Below are 22,639 nucleotides of genomic sequence, written 5' to 3'. Positions count from 1 at the left end.
GGTGAAGCATTTGTGTATTTCCATGAAGTAAATCTTCATCTCATTCAATTATTCACAGCACTTGCCAATGTTGCTTTCCAAAATGTTCTACAAAACATATTACAAAAAGTTCTACTGCCTAAACCCATGTATTATATTTATATCTGTAGCTGTTTGGTCATGATAACCAGCAAAAAGACCATGAAATCAGAACTCACAATTACATTAAAAAAAATCCTGTTCTCTAAGTGACAACATTTATCCGTGCAAATGTCCTCCCCGAAGAAACCTGTATGGGTGTGTCTGTACTGTGTGGGACTGAATATTTAAATGAAGGTCTAAAGTTAGACCTATTGCTCTGCATGTTTGGGATTCCCATGATTGTGGCCCATAATCAACCGTGACATTCATCCAGTAAGGGAAGTGAAACAGAGGACGAAAGAGGCATTTCCTGTGGTCCGACCTCGCTGTCACTTGCTGTCATCCCTGCCTGTTTACTGTCATTGTCACTACGGGCAACAGCTGAACCATCAGTGGGAAAACACAGGGCCTATCCTGTCTTAGTGTCTCAACAAAGGGAACGTTATTTGAGCCAAAAATGTTTAGTTTCCTACATGAGTTTGGGGACACCAAAAAAAACAAAAAAAAAACACAACTGATGGAGTTTGTGGGTTTTCTTGTATGACAAATGTTTTCTTTTCAACATCAAATCATGACGTATAGCTCTCTGTTTTTGAGTTATGACGGTAACATAGTTAAAAAATACCTAGGCTATATCTGACACATGTGATAACAATGGATAACCGTAATGTTAACATGTAACTAGTATTACTAGGGGAGAAAAAAAAAACCACACACACAAATTAACTTCCCCACCAATTAATCATTCTGATCTTATATACAACTTATCAAGCACCACAATTTTTTTCCTGGTTACCTTTTTGTATGTAACAAGTAATCCATGTTGATGAAAAATTTTCAGGCCTTAACAATGTTCTCAGACTTTTTTTCAAGTCATTTTTTTCAGGTTTTTCAGAAAACACAAAAATGAACCAAATACTGAATATATGTATTAATAATTTTACTCAAAAAATGTTATGACAATAGATTACTATTGCATACTAATAACAATGTCTGTCAATTATGCAACATAAGTGGAATAAATGCTTTTGTGACTTAGGCAATTTTAAACCTTCAACTCTGTCAACAATCAGTTTGTTTACATGCACAGAAACCTCATCAATGTGGACGAGCCCTGAATCATGGAAATAACTTCAGTGATAGAGTGGTAGATTTTTGTTCTTCTTGAAAAGCTTGTAAAATTGCCTAAGTCACATTGTTTTTTGACTTAGGCAAAATAAAACGGCCTAAGTCACACTCTTGACATAGGCCATACTAAAGGTGTAGAATCACATGACCTGTTCAACTGAGGATGTAGGCAATTTTACCAGAGGTGGCCAACACCATGAGGAGATGATTTAGGCAAGAAAATCATTTCTGTCAAAAAATGACATAGGCCATTATTTTAGGAAGGTGATGATATGCTATCCAAACAGTGTAGTTGATGTGTCTGGGGCCATGGGGGCATTAGATGTCACCACAGGAATTTTAATAAAAAAAATTCTTTAAGGCAATTTTCTCATAAAGGCAACATGTTTATGGCCTGTTTGAGGTCACTAACTGTAGTAGGCAGATAAACATGTAGTTACTCACTGGCTAAAGGTTGAAATATGAGCTACTTAAATCAGCATGTGGATATGGGTATACAATAATACCAAAAAAGGTCTATTTACAAAATAATGTAAATATTTATTTATCTTGTTCTTATTTCACAAATGTAAATGATCTGTTCACTCAAGCTCAAGCTCATTACAAACTTTCAAAAACAGTACAATACATTACAGTTACTCAAACTTAGTTGGTAACGCTTTACTTCAAGCAGTATACTTGATAAATGATTTATAACACACTTTTATGTAGATGTGAGCATAAATAAGGACATGTTCAAGTGTGTATTAATATGTGAACAATATTGTATGTGATCACAAGTATATATGGTTATATTTCTTGCTCAATCACCAGTTGCACCAGCTACAGAGGTTTTACATGAGGAGGTACGGTAACAAAGACATTATGCTATCAACCACATTACCTAGTACTGCAGGTTACTATTTTGTGCATATTTATTATGTTGTAATGATATGACATGTTATACTATTTTTAGGGTGCCTTTTTTTACATCTGGCTGGGGACAACAGATGAAATACACACACATTTCTTTTATATACGTAGATGAAGAAATAAATGATATTTGTGTTGCTGTTTTTCATTAAAAGGATAGCCTACCCTTTGTATAAATTGTCGAGGGAAAACAGATGCAAAGTAATGTGGTACAAAGCATCTCTTCTCTCTGTATGATATTCATATTCGATATTTCGTTTTGTGTAGGCTACATAATTATGGTCCCTGAAAAAATAATGTGTGTGTCTGTGAAAAAAAACTATTGCTCATAATTGTCATAACATTCATCAACCAAAATGTATTTGTAAAAAAAAAGTTGTAGCCTAATAATCTAATTTAGTAAATAAATTATGCGAAAGGGATGTTTTTTTAATGAATTAGGACATCTGAAATGATTGGGCTTCAAAATTATGAATCTGCTTCTATTATTATTTTTTTTAAATATTAGACCATTTTCAACGAACGTAAATTCAAAAGCCATAAAAACGACGCGGCGCTCTCACAGGAAGAAGAATCAGAGCGAACAGGAAGTAATGTTAGCTCTCAGCCAATCGGCATTTGCAAAGCGTCCTAAGCTGACGTCAGCCCGGTACCGATGAACAACCGGTAGCGTTGAAGAGAGCTGTGTGTGATAGCCCGTTGTTTGTAGCTTTGTCCGCTCATACCCCCTGTCTAACGTGCAAACATCATGCCTTTCGATGTAAGGAGGTGAGTACGGAGCTTCAGGTCATTTTGGGTAAGGTATGAAGGGACTGCGGCGGTGTTTTACAGTCTGTGAGCTCTGGATGAATTAACGGTTGGCAAAGCATCGCCTACTAACGTTAATGAGCGGGTCAAAGTTGTCACTGTGGTGTTTTTACATTTGGCATGAATAGGCTACGTTGTCGCAGGGGGTGTAGAGTTTGTGTTGAGCCGGTAGAGTGATTCTCAGGTATGCTCACAGAGTTTTTGTGTGGGTTCCTGCCTGCGCATGTGCAGCTTTCATCATCTATCCTGATATTTGCAAGACCTGAAACTTAGTAGGCTACAGTTGCCTCAGGGCATAGTAACAGTTAATACAGTCAATACAGTTTGGCCATAGCTGCATGTTTTACTAAACAAACGAAATTGCTTGGTTTAGTCTTATTCATAAATCAAAGTTCTAATTCTCACAATACACAACAAGGGTCAAATCACTCAGAATTATTAGCCACCAATAAACCGTCAAAACCAGGTAATAAACAGTCAGAAATACACCCGACCTGACCCATTTAACTAACCTATAGTTACTTGGACAACAGGCAGAAAGCTAATAGTCACACCTACAGGGCTGTTGAATCTGTCAATATAGCGCACCCTGATCAAACTAACAGACCGGGTGTCTGCACTCAGTGGTCACAAAATAATTTGGGCAGTGACAGATGATATTCTGTCAAACTCTTTTGGTTACAATCCAAACTTAATTCTTAAATTTTAGTGTAAAGTATTAACTTAAAGTACTAAGGCTACAATGGTTATTATAATGATGACTATTATGTAGATTTCTTTCATCAAATGTCCAAAAAGTACTGAAACAATGCCCAGAACAACTTCCCAGAACCCAAGGGGATATACAGTACTTAACTGCCTTGTTTTGTGTCACCAAAACCCAAAAATACAATAACATGATAAAGAAAAGCAGAACTTCTTCACGTGAATGAAACTGTTAGGTATTTTTTTCCCAAAATCTTTGCTTGAATAAATTTGTACGATTAATTAACTTGTCAAAATGGTTGCTGAGTATTTTTATGGCGATCGACTAACTGATATATTTATTAATAGTTTTAGCTCCCTAAGGCATATGTCCTAAACAAACTTAAGAGGAAGGTGGGAACTAAAACGTGTGTAAAAAAAAATAATAATAATAATAATATAGAGAATATATAAATATATTATATAAATACGAGGCAAGATCACACTAGTGCTGAGAAAATAGTTGATTAATTGATTTGTTTGCAACTATTCTGGTAATTAATTTATATTTTCTGTCATTTATGAAACAAAAATTCCAAATATTCTCTTATTTCAGCTTCTCCAACATGAGGCTGCTTTTCTCTGTTTTATGTTACTGTAAATCTGATATTTTGAGGTTTTGGATTGTTGGTCAGACAAAACAAACTACCTGGTAACTGCTGATAAAAAGGGTGGTCACTTGCAGCCCTAGATGACACATGCAGATCAGTGCTGTGTTGTAATGGGAAAATGAATTTACTGACATACAGGATCTGGCGTAACTTTCCTTTTCACTACTACCGTAGATAACCTGTGTTTGAGGGTTGTGAGTGAGCGCGGTGTGTCATGGGGTTATCAAGTGGTCATGTCCCGTTCAGGTACCTCACTGACCTGATGGCCTGATCATACAAAACCTGCACTGCAACAAGCTTGAAATAGTTTGATTGACCAACTAACTACAACTTTACTTTCAGAAATACGTCACCGGTGTGAGTGTGTAGCAATATAGATTACCATAGATTACTTTATTAGACATTGATTATAAATCTAATCTTTCTTCTTTTAATATTCAAAATGTATATATTATTATTACTCTTTTGTTATTGATTCCAATTTGCATCCAACCAGAAATCCCAATGTTCCAAACAGAATGACTGCATTGAATTCCCATCCATAAACTAAACATCCATTTAAAAACCAACCTGACATGAGTCCACTCATAAAGGGTTTTCTTAAAATCAGTGTTTCCTCTATGTTTTTCTATGTATTTTGTAGTGGCGGCCCGCCATGGCAAAATTTCTGCCGCCACGGTACAAGAAATAAGGCAGACGCACAATGTAGTCATGGTTGCCTTTTAAATTATCCTGCCGACATAATGCACCCCCCCTTGGCTGCCGCTCAACAAGTAGAAGTATTCAGAGGTTATTGGGCCCGCCCAGTTTAACTCCACATACTGTTGTGTTGATGTAGTTTATTGTCAAAACGTTCGCTTTCTTCCAAGTCGACTATTAACCAAACAGCTCCACCAAAAACATCACCGCGGTGGGTCCGTTCTAATTAGACAACGTTCAGCTTGTCGGTTCTGTCGGCTCAACGTCCTGATATCAAACATTAAAATGGTAAGTGAGTCAGTGCAATATAATATAAATTGGAAATGTTTGTTGTTGTTTGGACAGACCTGCCCCCACTGCTAAAAACAAATCCTAAAGGAAACACTGTAAAATGCTCTTATCTTTACACCTCTTGTCATGTACTATTACTAAACATGTATTAGACTGAATGTGAATGTTCTAAAATGGCCTTTTTACTTGATACATTACCTTTAAATGGCTAAAACAGTGTAACAGAATGGCTTTCTGTGTTGCTTTTGAATGGTGCCTCAGAAGCAGATTTAGAAGTAATATAGACAAAGATCAGCTTCTAATAAGGATCACCTCATTTAGAATGGCTGAACAGCAGCTCCTCTGAATGAATAACTGAAAGGGTTCCATCCCCAAGTTTAATTGACCTTCAGACAAACACAGGTTTGGTTTGTGCTAACCTGATGATTTTAGAGTCTGCTCCCTGGCATGATCCGATCATGGTGACTTGAGAGCTTCAGTGAGGATGCTCAGTGTCAATAGTTGTCATATCTTTTAATCTGGGTGTCTGTTTACCGTTGGATACTTGATGTACACAACAGGCAGGTGAATGAGTAGTGGAAACCTGTGTAAAGAAAGACCTGGGCACATAAGGGTTGCTTATAGCTTGTGATGTCAGAATGTCCTATGTGAGAAGAAGAACATTAATCATAAACATCCGTTATGTGGGTGTACTCAGCAATACTGTACATAAAAAAAAAAAAAAGGATGAACTATTGACTCACTATGACTCATTTGCAAGATTTGGTTTATTTGGTAAGGGCCCTTCCTTTCAAAGCGGCCCTGTGGTGTCAACAGAGAGATGTTAGTACATGATGTTCTTACCAATAACAAAACATTGGAGCCTTTTTACAGAAGACTGAGCAGTGGGGAAGTGACGGAGGGAGGTGTGTAGACTGTAATTCAGGAAATTACAAACATCAACGATGGGCTGAGAGGTGAACTCTCTGGAGTCAACATTAGTATTCATGAATACAAAGTGTTCTGAGCGGAGGAAATTAAGCGAAACTGAGCTCTCCAACCAGGAAATGAGTGTAGCCTAGATGTGTTATACAGTATTTAAGTAGACAAATATTTGATATATATTACATTTAAATTGGCACATTTCAAATTATGTATTACAATGCTTTAAAGAAATACACTTCACATGTGTATTTCTTCATGTATTTCTTTACAAAACAAATTTAGTTTTGTCATGTCACTTTTAATATTTTATGGAATTATATATCAACTCATGTATTTAAAATGCTGCCTTATATGTAAGTTTCATTGAACAAAATGGATGTTATGTATCAAAAATATATTTTCAACTGGTGTAATATAAATGATGCGGTAACACTTTACTTGAAGGTATCTACATAAGAGTGACACAGTCATGACACATTAACCCTAACCATAACCATAACCATAACCATAACTTGTTGTGACAAAAACCGAATGACACTTGCTAAAAGAAGCACTATGTTATAAACATTTATGACTTGTTTATAATGTTTATGACCCGTTCATGACAGTGTCATGTCACTCTTATGTAGATACCTTCAAGTAAAGTGTAACCAATTATGCTTTACTATACTTTTTAGAAATTCGATCTTATTTCATTCAGTGTGACTGAAGTGTGTTGAATCTGCATAAAAGTCTAATAATTCAAATATTTTATATACTGTATGTCACTTCACAATAAACTAATACTAATATATGCTAAGAAATAGTACAGGCGATTCACATTTTTCCAGATTCAGCTCAGTAGTTTGTAATGCGACAACAATAACATATGCCAATCGTACTTCTTGCATATCAAGATAGTGCTGTGATGCCTTCATGTTATTTTTGTCCTTATCTCCAACCTTTTAACTTTAAGTGTAATTCAGACCTTGTGTCCAGATATATCCAGGCTGTTGGTGGTACAGTAACATCCATTTGAGACTATTTAGAGTTCACATGTAGCATCACTTTCCATCTCACGTCTCGAGTGACCAGACGAGCGAGATTTTGTTTCCTCGCTCATATTCGCATTTAGCAGCGGGAAACCGTGACCGTTAAAAATAAGTCTTTGGCATCCTACAGCAAGACGTGAGGATCTCTGTAACTATTTATAACCTGGTCTCAGATACAGACTTCTAAGGCAAATCAACAGTTTGCGAGGTTTGTTCAGTGTGTAAAAATATATATGATTTTTAAGACAGGCAAGTATATTAAAATGGCTTGTTTTTATGTGATAAAATGCAAACTATAACCCAAGATCTATTTATGTGCTACAAAACAACTATGTTTTCAGTAGAACTTAAAAAGAGCTTTGTACAAAAAGTGTGTGTACCAGTTCCCCCAAAAAGATATCCATGTATATCAGTAACATCTTCAAAATGCATTAAAGGTTGGGTCATTAGTGATAAACTGTGACATTGGCTGTTCTGGTTTGGTATAATGAAGCATACTTTAAATACTATCAAAATGATCTCAATATAATTTACATTCAAATTTAGTTGAATTGAAATGAAATAAATAATAATAATGATGGTGAATAATTTGTTCATTTAATATGTAATTTAAAAGTATACTTGCTTGATATCATATATTTGTAAATTTGTATGTAGTCATATATTTGTATACTTCCTGCAGTAGTTTATATAGTTGCCGTTGCCTTTTGGTAGTGGATGCATTTCTCGGTTTAGTTTTCCACTGCGGCTAGTACCCCTCAGTGTAGGGTTAGGGTTATTTTCGCCATCGCGAATTGCCGAGACATAATCTTCAATACGACGCTCGCTGGATCCTTTCAACAATGTCTACACTTTAATTGAGTCAATTTTCCAGCATAGTATTGCTGGCTGCCATTTAAAAAAAAAAAAAAAAAAAAAAAAAAATCTATGGCAAATAAATTAAAAAGTTGCTTTCTCTATTAATGGTGGAACGGCATTTTTTTTAAATGGCGGCTTTGTGCAGGATGTCCCGTGTGGAGCTAGTGCCGCTTCTGTCTGCAGCGTAACCTACAGGGGAGCACGGAAAGAGACTCTCCCTCTGCACATTAAAGCTTAACATTCAGGAAGTGTGCTACTCTAGAAGTTATTCTGATCCTGATACAGAGCGACCCAACCCCGAGGCCCCCCCCCCCCCCAGCCCCTTTCTATGCTGTCTGCCCTATGTATCCTGCCAGGCCAGCTATTAGCACACAGTGATCTAATACTAATGGGACATTGTCGCAGGAAGCTATAGATGAAAGCGGATGGAGCGAGGAAGAGACGGAGGGACCAGTGGTCCTTTAGCGGTAGATGAAAACAAAGGAGTGAAAGCTGAGGCCAAATAAGAGAAGCAGCAGGTCTGGGGCTGGACAGGAAGCCCTCTCTCCTACTTTCTCCCACCCCCACCCTGCATAGCATCAGCTGTGGTTATTTCACCAACAGCTCTAGGTGGAAGAAATACGAACAGATGTGAGTGTTATGGAAGCAGTTGATGAGTGCGTGTGTGTGTGTGTGTGTGTGCGCGTGTGTGTGTGTGTGTGTGTGTGTGTGTGGTGTGTGTGTGTGTGTGTGTGTGTGTGTGTGTGTGTGTGTGTGGTGTGTGTGTGTGTGTGTGGGGGTTAGAAGAGGGAGGTGGGTGGGGTTTGTCTGTGATGAGTTTGGGGTCGAAAACGTTTCACTGCCCAAAAAGGACATGCGCAAGAACTTGTGAGCCTAAATAGTTTTGGTGTTGAGAAGCAGAGTTTTTTTTGGTTTTTTTTTCCTCACCTTCTCCGCTCCCCAAATAGGCAACAACAGTATTTCATGAGAGAGTTGATTGTGTCAGGTTGCAACGATCCTCCTCCGCTTCTGATTCACACACAATTGGAAAAATATCAAAAGTTAGTACAAATATGTCAAGTTAAAGATTTAGATGAGAATAAATCTGCAGCCTGAATTCTTCACTGTTGGTGTGGCTGTATGTAATTGTACACTAACTTCCACTCACCGCCAAGAAGATCAAACCTTATAATTCAGAGTTGTTACTGTAGTTGTGTTTATGATTCCAGTGTGCCTTTTTTTTCCATTGGTGTATGTGTTTATGTTGGCTTTGTGTTTTCCTGTGTATATGTTGAGCGCCACCTTTGTTGAGGTGTGTGTGTGTGTGTGTGTGTGTGTGTGTGTGTGTGTGTGTGTGTGTGTGTGTGTGTGTGTGTGTGTGTGTGTGTGTGTGTGTGTGTGTGTGTGTGTGTGTGTGTGTGTGTGTGTGTGTGTGTGTGTGTGTGTGTGTGTGTGTGTGTGTGTGTGTGTGTGTGTGTGTGTGATGGCGGGAGTCCAGAGCTAACATTCCACCACTCTTCTGTAATATTGCACGTACAGCCTTATGGGTACAGAATGTGCTTCTTTTCTCAGCACGTAGTGTTTCTATTTTCTTTTTTTTCTTACTCCCCTTTCCTTTTTTTTTTTCTTTCTCTCCTCAGATTCGATATCTACAGGAAAGTGCCAAAAGATCTCACCCAGCCCACATACACGGGAGCTTTCAGTGAGTAGTCCTTCACGACAACTTGTTTAATCAAGTTTTAGTTGTCCATTTGTCCATATAAGTGTGTTTAGGATTAATTATGAAAACAATTACATGATAAAGTTTGGTGCAATAAAGCTCTATTTGCCATTCAGACACAAACCTAAAACACTCTTATTTGGTTACTTTCTGAAAATTAACTAAAAAGATTAAAACTGCTATCATGTTTGTACATAAAATATTGAACTACAGACAGTTGGTTTAGCTAGCACAAAGGCTGAAAACGGGGAAACAGCTAGCCTCGCTCTGTTTGAAGGTAACCTAATCCTTCTACCACCAGCTTATAAGAAATTTACACCAAACCAAATGACAAGTTGCGGTTTCATTGTTGTTTTTTACACTTCAGTTTGTGCGCGTATTAAACAAACAACATGTAACGTGTTAATTAGTGAGCATTAAAGGTGCTGGTGGTCGTTTTTTTTAGTTTTTTTTCTGGACAGAGCCAATCTAGCTGTTTCCAATCTTTGTGCTAAGCTTAGCTAAGTGGCTATTGGCTCTAGCTTCATATTAAAACCACAGCTTGTGTTTTTTACACTTCTGTTTTTGTACGGAGTAAACAAACAAACCTGTTAATTATTGAGCTTCAGAGGTGTTGCTAAGCTGATTTTGTTACCTTTTGAAAAGTGCAGAGCTAGCTGTTGCCAGTCTTTATGCTAAGGTGGCTACAGGCATGAGAGTGATGTCAATCTAGCCTACTCTTGGCAGGAAAGCAATTAGGTGTGTACCCAAGATGTTGAACTATTCCTTTTTAAATGTTTCTGTAAACCCTATTCATAATGAACATTTCAGCAATCTCTATAGCTGATTTAGTCATAGCAACATTTCTCTTTGTCTCCATATTGTGAAAGTTAGGTTGTTGGTTTTTTTTCAAAGTGAAAAAAACAAACAACCAGTAACAAGAACATACTTTCATCCAAATAAAAGTATTAATTTCAACTGATAAACATGTCTTCTATCACTTCTATCTACACTGCCTTCTCTTAAATGACAATATCCAATAACTTTGTAATCCTAGCTGGAGGGAAGAGGTACTATTTAGCATATCGATAGAGTTTTGGGGAGGTGGATGACATTGAGGAACAGTTTAGGCAGCTGTAATTCAAGTTCCTGCCTGTCCCAGCGTAGAGGTGCGTCCTGACAGTCATTTAGCATGGCAAAGTACCTGTTTAGGCACAAACTAATATGTTAAGAATGTTAATGATCATGCTCTGCCATCACCTCAGGCACCTGAGAAGTCATCAGAAGAAATCTGAATGCTTTTGCTGTCAGGTCATGTGTTTTCCTGCTTGTCATCAATAAGTCATTGTGTAATCGGGGAATGGAATCGATTATTCACTGCTTGATTGAATACAAAAGGCCTGATGACACATTTTTGGCTCCTCTGTCATTTACTAGTAGTGGTTATTCATTGGAGAGCTAACGACCGAACAAAATGTCAACCTCTTACCAAACTGATGACAGAATGGATAGGCAGTGCTGTCATTGACCGGGGAACAGTTTCAAACCGATTATAAACACCTTCCTGGATGACAGGAAAGAGAATGGATTGGCTAAAGATATACACACAGTTTCCACCCATGAGGAAATTCTTCCTGTTCACAGTCTACACCCTTTCCTGTCTCCTTCCACTGTCTAGGGTTGAGGGTATTGGGTTGATTTGGATATTAGACAACTGTTTCTTTGGGTGTTTGCTTCACCCACGGCAGGTCAACTCACATTTTGGCTTGTGCGTGGTTCAGAGGCAACCAGAAATGTACTCCCCCCTTCTCACAAAAGGCCACATATTTGACCCTGTCTGCTTTTGTTATTCTGTTTTAGGGCCGCATGCCTTTTGGGGTTTAATTTTTACGGTATTTACTGTGAACAATAACTGTGTTTGGGCCACAGTGGTTTCCGGAGCTGTATCTGTATCAATCTGTTGTTGTGACTGATTTCTTTTGTCATAATATACGTTTGTACTGCCTGTGATGTTACAAAATTGTCATTTGTCTTTGCAGTGCAAAAATATATGGCAATGTGGAGATGCAGCGCTAGTTTCTCACGTTACTGACTGATTCATGATATTATCCAATTCTTTGTGTCACAATTCTGAGGGGAAAAAAAATCCCATTTCATCCCGTGCGTGAATAGTGAGTAGAATGAGCTCGAGTGTAAATAAAACACTCATGTAAGGTCTTTGTTAATCATTTGGCTCGTCAGTATGTCCATGGCGGAGCTGTTGAAGTTTAAAACCATAGCAGCCCATTACGCTGATCTTTAGTAATCCACATCCAGTATTGCGCCCTTTGAAGCTACTCTTACTGTACTGTAAGTCTTTTAATGAACTGGAATTGGTGAACTATGTGTCATAGTGACGCTCCCTATTGTTTGTTGGTTAAACATTACCTCATGTAAAGCTTCCACCAGCCGCAGGTTTGGCTGTGATGCCCTTTCAACCACAAGGTCATGTGACTGGTGAGCTCCTAGGAGACAGTTGCCACGTAAACATGCCTCACCTGCTGAGTTGAGAGATTTCTGACCGAGGCTCTCACCATACCGGATAGACCACAGTTGCGCAGGCACGGATCAGTTCCTTCCATATTTATCTTGGTAAACACATGTTTTATATGACCGTTTGGCTGATTAGTTTGACACATGAAATAAAAAAAAAAGACAGCCTGTTTGCTTCCTCTTTTTCAAACTTAGGCTTTATTTAGGCTCAGACTGAACAAAAAATACTTCTTATTTAAGGTTAATTTTCATGAGTTGGTTTCTGTCTAGCTTTTAGTTAAACTCCTTAAAGCTTCTTTGTGGGAGCCATTCTTTGCCTGGGTGATTGTCCGTGTGTAAGTTTGTCTAAAGAAACCTAAAAAGAGCTGTTTGTAGGAATTGCGTAGCATGAGCTCACCTCTCTCAAAGCAGATATGCTGTAATGGCTGCCTGTCGTGTATTTAATGTGTAATTAGTGTAGGAGGGTCTTTAAAGACCTGCGTAATGGCAGACTTAACACCGCCAGTAAAACAGCTATTTAGAAAAAGAAAATAATTATAACCACTGTGATTTCATTAATGTCAATATCTTAGGTCATAGCTCGGCTCATTTGGTTTGCATCATACCTTGAAATGCCGGTGTAATTAGAGATTAATGTGAAATAAATGCCACATGTGTGATCAACAGGGACTTAAGTTTAATTTTGATTCTAACTTTCTTCCTCTCTGTCCACAGTTTCCATCCTCTGCTGTGTCTTCATACTCTTCTTGTTCCTGTCTGAGCTGACGGGATTCATAGCCACAGAAATGTAGGTATCACGGCATCAAATGTCAGAAAGAGGGTGTATATGGTAACATCCTGTGGCTGAAACACGCAAATCTAGAGGACAATTCCTTTGTTGCCACACGGGCGCAGGACCTGCTGTCTGAAATATAGAAGACGGGGAGTTAATCATGACTGTCAATGCCCCCATTATGATGTATTCTGCTCGGGCCCTGTTGTAACCAGTGAAAGGAAATTGGCTTTGTGCATACGTCAGCTTCTTGGTGATGTATAATAAGGGATGACTTGGGAATGGGAGGGGGTGAAACAGGAAGAAAATGACATTAACAGAGTTACACAAATGCTCTTTGCAGTTTGGCAAATATGACGATGAATCCTTGACTGTTAAAGTGGTGTGTGTTTTGGGAGGAGAAAGTAGTCTTTTCTTTACTTATCTAACCATTTTTCTCGTTTTCTGTCCATTACAGTGTAAATGAACTGTATGTGGATGATCCTGATAAAGACAGTGGTGGGAAGATAGAAGTGAGTTTAAACATCAGTTTGCCAAACTTACACTGTGATTGTGAGTATATACATACATACATACAACTCTACACCATTTCTTTGCATTACACTTCCTGTTTGTGTGTTTTCTTTTGACACGCTGTTTATGGGCTCCTTTTTACACTTTTCCCCTTTTATCTGACAGTATCATACTTACCATGCCTTATCATTTTACACGGCATATTGGCAAAAGATAAATGCTGCCCTAGATAATGGAGTTGACTGATAAGGGTTTGTTTACCCGCCTGTGTTGTGGCGTGCTGCGAGATAACACTCGATTTAAGGTCAGCCTCCGGCCTGTGACGCCTCTGTTTGATCTCGTGTTGCCACACAGTGATCTCAGTTTGAGTTGCCTCTCTTGGCTCGGCTGCTTTACTTCAATGTCAGAGAAGTGGCTAGGACGGAGAGCAGTCACTGGTTATTTGCTCCTCATGACTCCCGTCAGAAACTATGCCCAATGAGACACACACACACACACACACACACACACACACACACACACACACACACACACACACACACACACACACACACACACACACACACACACACACACACACACACACACACACACAGAGACTGGCGAGGCTTGGGCAGCCGCAGCACAGAAAACACACTTGTTCACATTTGTTCGATTCAAGCGATATCCAAAAATGGCAATGCTAATAGATGCTTGTGTGAAAAATGAGGTCCAGATTTCTGCCAGAGAGGCTTTGGCATGCAGACACACAGCTGTTGGCCATGTGTTTAGACGAGCTCACCCATGGCATGCCTAAACAAAGGCCGTTTCATGCCGTTTCTAATTAAAGCGCTCGGCGATTGTATATATGGTGGTTTTTGTTGATTTGCAGAATTTTTTTTTCTCTGCAGAAATGTGGGGCCCTCTTAAATACCCGCTCAAACACGCTGGTCTAACCACACTGCAGCTGCATGGAATGAGTAGAAACGTTCCTCGGCCATCCTCTCTGCGAGTTAATATTGTACATCAGTTTATTTTCCAGACCTCCAAACAGGTTGTCGTCCATTACAAATTTACTTGGGGGGAGAAATCATTTCATCATGGAAAAGCTGGCATTTCCATCCCTTTTTTTTTATTTCTCTGCGCTGCTCTGCTGTTCCAGATTTAAACACAGTCTCCCTCCACTGACCTTTACGGCTTGCCAGATCTTGATTTGTGACTCCATGAAAAAGCAGAACTGCGTGTAATAACCCTATAATATTCCCTGCCCCCCACCCCCGAACTACTTTTACGTGAACGCACTTCCAGTTCTAAATGACTTAAAAAGGAGAAACAACCAGCTCGGACACAGTCACAGTGGCAGACTAAACTTATGTTTGTGCACTGTATTTAGAGGTCTGGATAAACATAGGGGCAGGGGCGTGGGGTGGGGTGGGGGGGTTGGTCGAACTTGTCTTGAATGTCAAAGGTCAGACAGACGGCATGTGGAGGTTTAAGCACAGGTCCAGCAGACGTCCTTCTCTGCACTGCTAGCCAACACACAGCGCAGGCCGGCTCTGAAAATAGGCCAGTGCCAGTGTGCCAACACACGGCGGGCTGCAGGAGGGGCAGTGAAGTCTAGATGGAAAAACACAGACAGGCAGGTTGGGTGGGCTGTTTGGACTTTGTGTGTTTACTCTGTGTCACTCTGCAGAATTTCTCTTTTTATTCTTTTCTCCCACTGCTTGTTTGGTTTGGCTGTACAAAAATAGAGCTGCAACTAATGATTGTCATTATGTATCATTTATTTGATTAACCAATTAATTGTTGAGCCCTAAAGGGTCCAAAGAATCTGTGAAAATGCCGTCTTCAGTGAACTTGTTTTGTCAGAAAAAACGATTTTCAATTTACGGTGATGTTAGTTTTGACATGTATTCATAATTTCAGTGTTTATAGTTTTTTCATTTTATTTAAACTCTCAAAGATTATCATACAAAACAGAGAAAAAGTAGCAAATGTTTGGTATAGAGCTGAAACAAGTTGATTAATCAAAACAAAATAAATGATGAATTAATAATGAAAACAAATGTTAGTTGCAGCCCTAGTTTGGTATTTTTGCTAAACAAATGATTTAAGAGATTAAAGGTCCTATGTCCTATGCTGCTTTTTGGATGCTTTTATATAGACCTTAGTGGTCCCCTAATACTGTATCTGAAGTCTCTTTTATATAGACCTTAGTGGTCCCCTAATACTGTATCTGAAGTCTCTTTTATATAGACCTTAGTGGACCCCTAATACTGTATCTGAAGTCTCTTTTATATAGACCTTAGTGGTCCCCTAATACTGTATCTGAAGTCTCTTTTATATAGACCTTAGTGGTCCCCTAATACTGTATCTGAAGTCTCTTTTATATAGACCTTAGTGGGCCCCTAATACTGTATCTGAAGTGTCTTTCCCGAAATTCAGCCTTGGTGCAGAATTACAGCCACTGGAGCCAGTCCCACAATGAGCTTTCCTTAGTATGTGCCATTTCTGTGTCTGTAGCTTTAAATGCTAATGAGGAGAAGGAGGGGGGCAAGGTGGAGTAGTGCCCTTTATATACAGAGTGTGGCCAACTCAAATCATGGGTGCCATATTGGAGACCAACGTCAGATGACTCTACAGTGAATGCGAATATGCTATCTTGAAATAAATTGCTCATTTTCACCATAAACAGGCATATACATGTTATCAGATCAGTCCAGCTGAGCTTTCATTTTCTCAAAGGCAGAGCAGGATACCCAGGGCTCGGTTTACACCTATCGCCATTTCTAGCCACTGGGGGGCCATAGGCAGGCTGGGGGAACTCATATTAATGTTAAAAAACCTCATAAAGTGAAATTGTCATGCCATGGGACCTTTTTAATCAATTGTCAAACTAGTTGATGATTCATTTTCTGTTGTTTATTTGATTAATCAAACTAATTGTCTCAGCACTGAAAATAGTAAAAGAACCCAGCACAGCAAACTGTTTAATGGCTCTGTTCATATTCTTTCATATTTGTTATTTAATGATCGTGTTTTTTCAGTGGTGGGTTTGGACATCCAGGATGAGATGGGCCGCCACGAGGTCGGTCACATAGACAACTCCATGAAGATCCCTCTCAACCAGGGTGACGGTTGTCGCTTTGAGGGAGAGTTCACCATCAACAAAGTAAGGCCTCATCACATAGTGGAGTGGAGACGAAGAGTAACCCACACACACTGTATGAGTTTTTATATGGCTGATCCCCTTCAGAGAAAGGCAAGGTTCCTGTGCTCAGTAATTAGATAAGTATCTTAGATAAGAGGCCTGATATTTTTGTGGGACACAAGCTATTGGACCACATTGTTGTTTATTTGTCTTGGACTTGAGTTAAACATAGACCCCCACGCGCTTGAGAGGATGGAGGCCGACCTGCTTCCTCCTCCAGTCTAAATTGAGTTATGTTAAATTGAGCAGCTCTGGCATCGGCTTCAGTAGCACCTGCAGTCTGGGCCCTGTGCAGCCCTGTTTGCCCCTACCACCATCTTGTGCGTCAGTCTTTCCAGGCCATTTAATATCATTATCCCAGCAGTTGTACATTCAACACACTTGAATGTGGAATATCTGGAAATATGTGAAACGTGTTAAAGTGGATTTTTCTTCCGGAGGCAAGGGCCATTTAGTTTCCCAACCAACTATGTGTGTATTCAGACTTGGTCGTTAGTTAACTAAATGTGTTGCATGTGCTTACACAGACACACAAAATGACTGTGTGTGTGTGTGTGTGTGTGTGTGTGTGTGTGTGTGTGTGTGTGTGTGTGTGTGTGTGTGTGTGTGTGTGTGTGTGTGTGTGTGTGTGTGGGTGTGTGTGTGTGTGTGTGTGTGTGTGTGTGTGTGTGTGTGTGTGTGTGTGTGTGTGTCTTTTTTCTTTCTCTCTCTCTCTCTCTCTCTCTCTCTCTCTCTCTCTCTCTCTCTCTCTCTCTCTCTCTCTCTCTCTCTCTCTCTCTCTCTCTCTCTCTCTCTCCAGGTGCCAGGAAACTTCCATGTGTCGACACACAGCGCTACAGCGCAGCCCCAAAGCCCAGACATGACCCACAACATCCACAAGCTGGCCTTTGGAGAAAAGCTCCAGGTTGGGACCAAAACAAAATGGACACACATATGTAAGATTTACAGTATCAAGGCTGAAGGCAGATTACTTTTCTTTCTTTTGTCACGCAGGTACAAAAAGTACAAGGAGCCTTCAATGCGTTAGGAGGGGCTGACAGGCTGTCATCTAATCGTAAGTATCCACGCTGCACAATACATGTACTCAACATAACCACTGTGACATTTACATAAAGCATGAGATGATCCAATGAAATGAGTCACCTAGTGGACATCTAAGGAATCCAAAGTGGAACCACAGCTGACACTGCATCTCAGATGGAAAAGCTCCAGCTAGTTGCATCACGATTAAAACTACATCCATTTTTGGACACTTTAAAAAATTGAAATCACTTTGTTTCTTTTGCAGCTCTGGCCTCACATGACTACATACTGAAGATCGTTCCAACAGTGTATGAGGACCTATCAGGGAAACAGAGGTTCTCCTACCAGTACACGGTAGCCAATAAGGTGCTGTCTTCCTCCTATTAGCCCTCTTTGAATCTTCTCTCACCTGTAGGAGCCAGCCCTCTGCGTCTAGGTTGTTTTTGCACATGTCAAGGCAGCGTGACCATCCCAACATATGGCCAGAGCATGTATCACCGTGTTAACTTGTGCACTGACCCGGAAGTGAAAGCTCACCCCTAGTGACTGGAAACGCTCCCCAGATGTCAACAAACCATAAACACAGAACCCAATTCCTAGAACTGTATTGACTGACAGCTGGGTTTGGAGTAATAAGAGTATTATTAGGTGGATTAGAGGATTAGGGTGCCTGAGCAGAATATTCCAAAATCTCATTGCCAAAGAACAAATAAAGGTCCAGCTGAGACACCTATCAGTGTAGCTTTTTTTTCTCCTTTTTTGCAGTAATGTGATTCATATAAACTCACTGATATCCATGTAATAACTCAAAACACATTTTTGCCTCGTCCCGCTTATTTCATCAGTTTTTATTCAGCCAAGATTCATTTTCAATGAATCATTTATGGCTTTTGAGTGACTTTATCCAAAACCAATTCTGTTACGACTCATAAACAGCGCCGCCGCCACTACTGTGAAATGAAATAACCGATTGCTCTAAATTGATTTCTAAACCTAATGGGATTGACCGTCTCACTGTTTATTAAATTGATTTCTCTCGCCTGGCACAGCTCCAAAACTCATTAAAATTTGTAACGCACTCTTTTTTTCTTTTCTTTTTTACATCCCACACAGGAGTACGTTGCTTACAGCCACACGGGCAGGATCATCCCAGCCATCTGGTTCCGATACGACCTCAGTCCAATCACAGTCAAGTACACAGAGAGGAGACAGCCCTTCTACCGCTTCATCACGACAGTGAGTGAAGGCAATCTTTTTTTAATTCAAGGTCTTCTAAAGTTCTTAAATCCAGTGAAAGCTGTGATCTGACATTATTATCACCAGTTGATATGGCGAACTTACAAGCAAACAGTAACCTTTTTACACATCCAGCAGAGTCCAATATTCACTCTCTTTTAGCTCTGATTTGGTCTCTTCCGACTCCTATGGGAATATACTGTATAGCTGCTGTACCGCTGCCCTAATTCATGTTCTTTCTAACAACAGAAAGATAACATTCTAGTATCTTTCAGCTCTCTGTTTTGGTCTTACCGCTGGCAGCTATGCTGTTTCGGTTTACTCTTGCCGCTCTCGTCAACCCTGTTTTCACCAACAGTCAGCTGTTTTTAGGGGGAAAAGCTCTGATGAACCCACTGTATGCTACCTGCCCAGCACCAAACAGCAGACCTACAAAGTTAGCCACTAGCTGGTGAACATGGTGGAGCATTTAGCAGCTAAAGAGTTAGATATTTCCCTCAGGAGTCGGTGGAGACCAAAGCCAGAGCTAAAAGGAGAGTGAATACTGGACTTACATTTATTGGGTGGCCAGAAACGGAACTCCAGGTAAATGTTGATGCTGCGACGTGTCTGCTGGCTTTGTAAAAAGGCAACTGTTAGCTAACACATTTACTATAACAACTTCATAAGCTAACAATATGTCGGCTTGTTGCACTGCTCCCATGTCGCCAAAAAAATCACCTAATACACAATACACTTTTTGAGTGGGAAATCAAAATGGACTCACGGGATGTCTTGCAAAACTATGTTGGGACTTTTCACACACGCTTTAATGAAAGTGTTCAAGATTTTGGGAAAACCGCTCATTTTCTTTTTGAGAGTTGGATGAGAATATGGATACCTGTCTGTTAAATCTGAAGCTACAGGCAGCAGCCAGTCATCTTAGCTTAGCATAGAGACTGGAAATAGGGGGAAGCAGCTAGCCTGACTCTGTCCAAAGATGACAAAGTCCACCTACCAGCTTTTTAAGAAGAAAACTATTTCTATTACATCCTGAATTCCTTTTCTCGTTCCCTGCCATCTTGCCCCACCTGACGTGTCGGTTGAGGAATTTTGGCTGAGCCTGTACCACCTCATCGGAATGTTTCCTTCTGACTGATAATGTCGTCAGGATCAAATTGGCTGCCTGGCTGATGAGCTGCACCGTTATTTGTCTTTTGAGTTGTTTAGGTTTATCATGCCTTGAGGCATGGGTTGGGATATGACTGTGATTGTGAGTCATGGTTTAAGATTGTGAGTCAAGCTGCAGCAGGACTCGCTGCTGGATGCCAGCGCATACTGATGTGTCAGTGTAATGTATTGTTATGCTAAAATGTGATTGGAAGCAGCTGATACTGAGCCATTTATAACCGCAGAAGAAAACATCAAAGCTTTCAAATGGCGAGACTGACAGAGTGATTTTTTTTCTCTGTAGATCTGTGCCATCGTCGGCGGGACGTTCACAGTCGCAGGAATCATCGACTCCTGTATTTTCACCGCTTCAGAGGCCTGGAAGAAGATCCAGATTGGGAAAATGTCATGAGGACCGCTCCCCACTCCTCCCTACATCGTATTTATATAAGTGCAAAGTTGTTAGCCTGTTAGCTAAATCCAGTCCTGCTCGAACCCACTTCCTTTTGGAGATTCTATCAGCGTGATCAGTGAAGTGGCTCCGGCACTCGATCTAACTACCAGGCTGCACGGCTGCGTCTCAGTTTCTTAAGCTCCACTCGGGGCTCAATCTGCCCTGGTGACGCCGCTGACTATCACATGTCTGCTTCCTCCGTCTTCAGTGTCTTCAGTCTTTTGTTACTGTGGAGATGAAGTACTGCGTGGCAGGGTTAAACCTGTATGGGTATTTGAAGGCTGCACCTGTGTTTTTTTTTTTTTTTTTTAAGAATTTCATTCAACACAAATCGCATATATTCAATTTATAGGGATATTTTCAAGTTATGGCTCAATGATTAACAGGCAACAAGACATAACTAATTGTTTATATGAATAAAAAGGTTAATTTCTGTCAGTACATGCAGTAATATCGGTCTAACCATACTGCGCTTGTTTCCCCAGTACCGCAAAAGGGGAATGATCATTTGAAGGAAGTGTTCTGGTTTATAAAACTGGACTTTAAAGTATTTCTGTAATTTACACTTAATAAATACATAAATCATGTTACGTTATTTTTTTTCAGACCTTCTAATTTTTATCTCCAGTATTCAAACTGTGTGCCTTTTAGGTTTCCTCTTCTACCAAACAGGGTTACCATCATCATGTATGTTTGTCCACTAAAACCAGTTGCACCTATTGCATGTAACTTACTGTTTAGATTCACTTTTTAAGAGATCATTGTTTACCTTTCAGTCATTGTAGTATACCAAATATTTCACTGTTAAAGGTCCTAGCTTTGACTTTTTCCATTACATTTGAATTACTGCAAAAAATATAGTGAATGTCTTTTTTTTCTTTTTCTAAGAGATCAATTTATTTAGTTACATTTTATTTTTTTTTACACGGTACGTGAACTTTTTTTTTAAATTTTTTTTTATTGAGTTTCTATGAAGTTGTAAAGAAAAGATTTGTAAGGAGAGAACCTGTAGGCCAAGGTGTTTTTTCCTCTTCCGTCATTTTATCTTTCTCTTGTACTGTTGTATAAAAGACCTCTCTGATCACAAGCCCTCGGAAACTAGTCTTTCTACTGATAAGGTCATTTACATCCTGTTCTGTCTCAAATGAGTCTGTAATGCTTTGTGTTCCTCAAGTAAAGGTACCATAAAAACCACTGTTGTGTGTTCAGGTTTCTATAAGATAGCTGCCATTCGTTCTACATGTTGTACTAGTTCTTTTCATTTTATTTCCTCTTTTCCTTTTTTCTTTTCTATCCATTCTGACTCTACTCAAAGAGAGTCCTCGCCTACTAAATTGAGGTTTAACAAGGAAGGATTTTATATATCTGGCCTGAAAACGTACAAGAATTCACTTGATTTCATAATAAAACCTGAAGTAGTCGAGTCACGGATGCCAGGTTGTGTAGGGTCCAGGTACCCTTATCGACAATAATTCGTAGAAACTGAAAATGGAACCTTTGCACCTCTGATTTCTAAACATTAACTGAGCTCTAGTGGCTGTAATTGTGTGTTTTATGAAGTGGACTTTGCACCCAGATGCTCATTTCCCTCAGCTGGCAGCCAGTGTCAACAACCAGCAGGTTGTCGTTTTTGATGTGAGCATGTAAGAGGTGGTTCAGCTGTCCCAGCTGTCATCATGCTTACGTCCAGTTCTGATAAGAGGTGCTTAGTGTGACTCACACCCTTTTATTCGCCCTACGTCCCTCTGTTTACCTCCGTCACTTCTTCGTTGTTCGTGGTGTCACGTAACCAAGCGTCTCCACCTCCGCTGAATGACACAGATGCACAAATATCTGCACGTTTTCCTTGATTGGTCCATTATGTGGCTCATCACAGAGCTTGTGGCTCTAGCTCGCTGTGGACCTGTAATACATCACAGCATGACAAATGCAAAGTTGCTCTTAGAACATGTACTTAATGACAGCTT

General features: G+C 39.7%; 1 protein-coding gene across 1 annotated transcript; it reads left to right on the top strand.

The window, feature by feature from the left end:
• The first annotated feature begins 2,769 nt into the window (after positions 1-2,769).
• Positions 2,770-21,866, top strand: ergic1 (endoplasmic reticulum-golgi intermediate compartment 1). The gene is made up of 10 exons (XM_039813550.1): positions 2,770-2,928; positions 9,745-9,806; positions 13,050-13,122; positions 13,565-13,659; positions 16,647-16,771; positions 17,610-17,714; positions 17,804-17,864; positions 18,099-18,199; positions 18,947-19,069; positions 20,523-21,866. Exons 1-10 carry the CDS (start codon positions 2,909-2,911, stop codon positions 20,628-20,630), a joined length of 873 nt encoding a protein of 290 aa, XP_039669484.1. The 5' UTR covers positions 2,770-2,908; the 3' UTR covers positions 20,631-21,866.
• Positions 21,867-22,639: the final 773 nt, after the last annotated feature.

Source organism: Perca fluviatilis, chromosome 10 (genome assembly GCF_010015445.1).
Source record: "Perca fluviatilis chromosome 10, GENO_Pfluv_1.0, whole genome shotgun sequence".
Classification (NCBI taxonomy): domain Eukaryota; kingdom Metazoa; phylum Chordata; class Actinopteri; order Perciformes; family Percidae; genus Perca; species Perca fluviatilis.
Note: the sequence above shows the minus strand (reverse complement) of the source record. Positions and strands in the feature narration are given on the sequence as shown.

Bases quoted from the DNA above. Each gene is read 5' to 3' on its own strand.
- ergic1 (XM_039813550.1), top strand. From the start codon at position 2,909: ATGCCTTTCGATGTAAGGAG. The intron at 9,807-13,049 runs GTGAGTAGTCCT...CTCTGTCCACAG, and splicing joins CACATACACGGGAGCTTTCA to TTTCCATCCTCTGCTGTGTC. The intron at 17,715-17,803 runs GTTGGGACCAAA...TTTGTCACGCAG, and splicing joins CCTTTGGAGAAAAGCTCCAG to GTACAAAAAGTACAAGGAGC.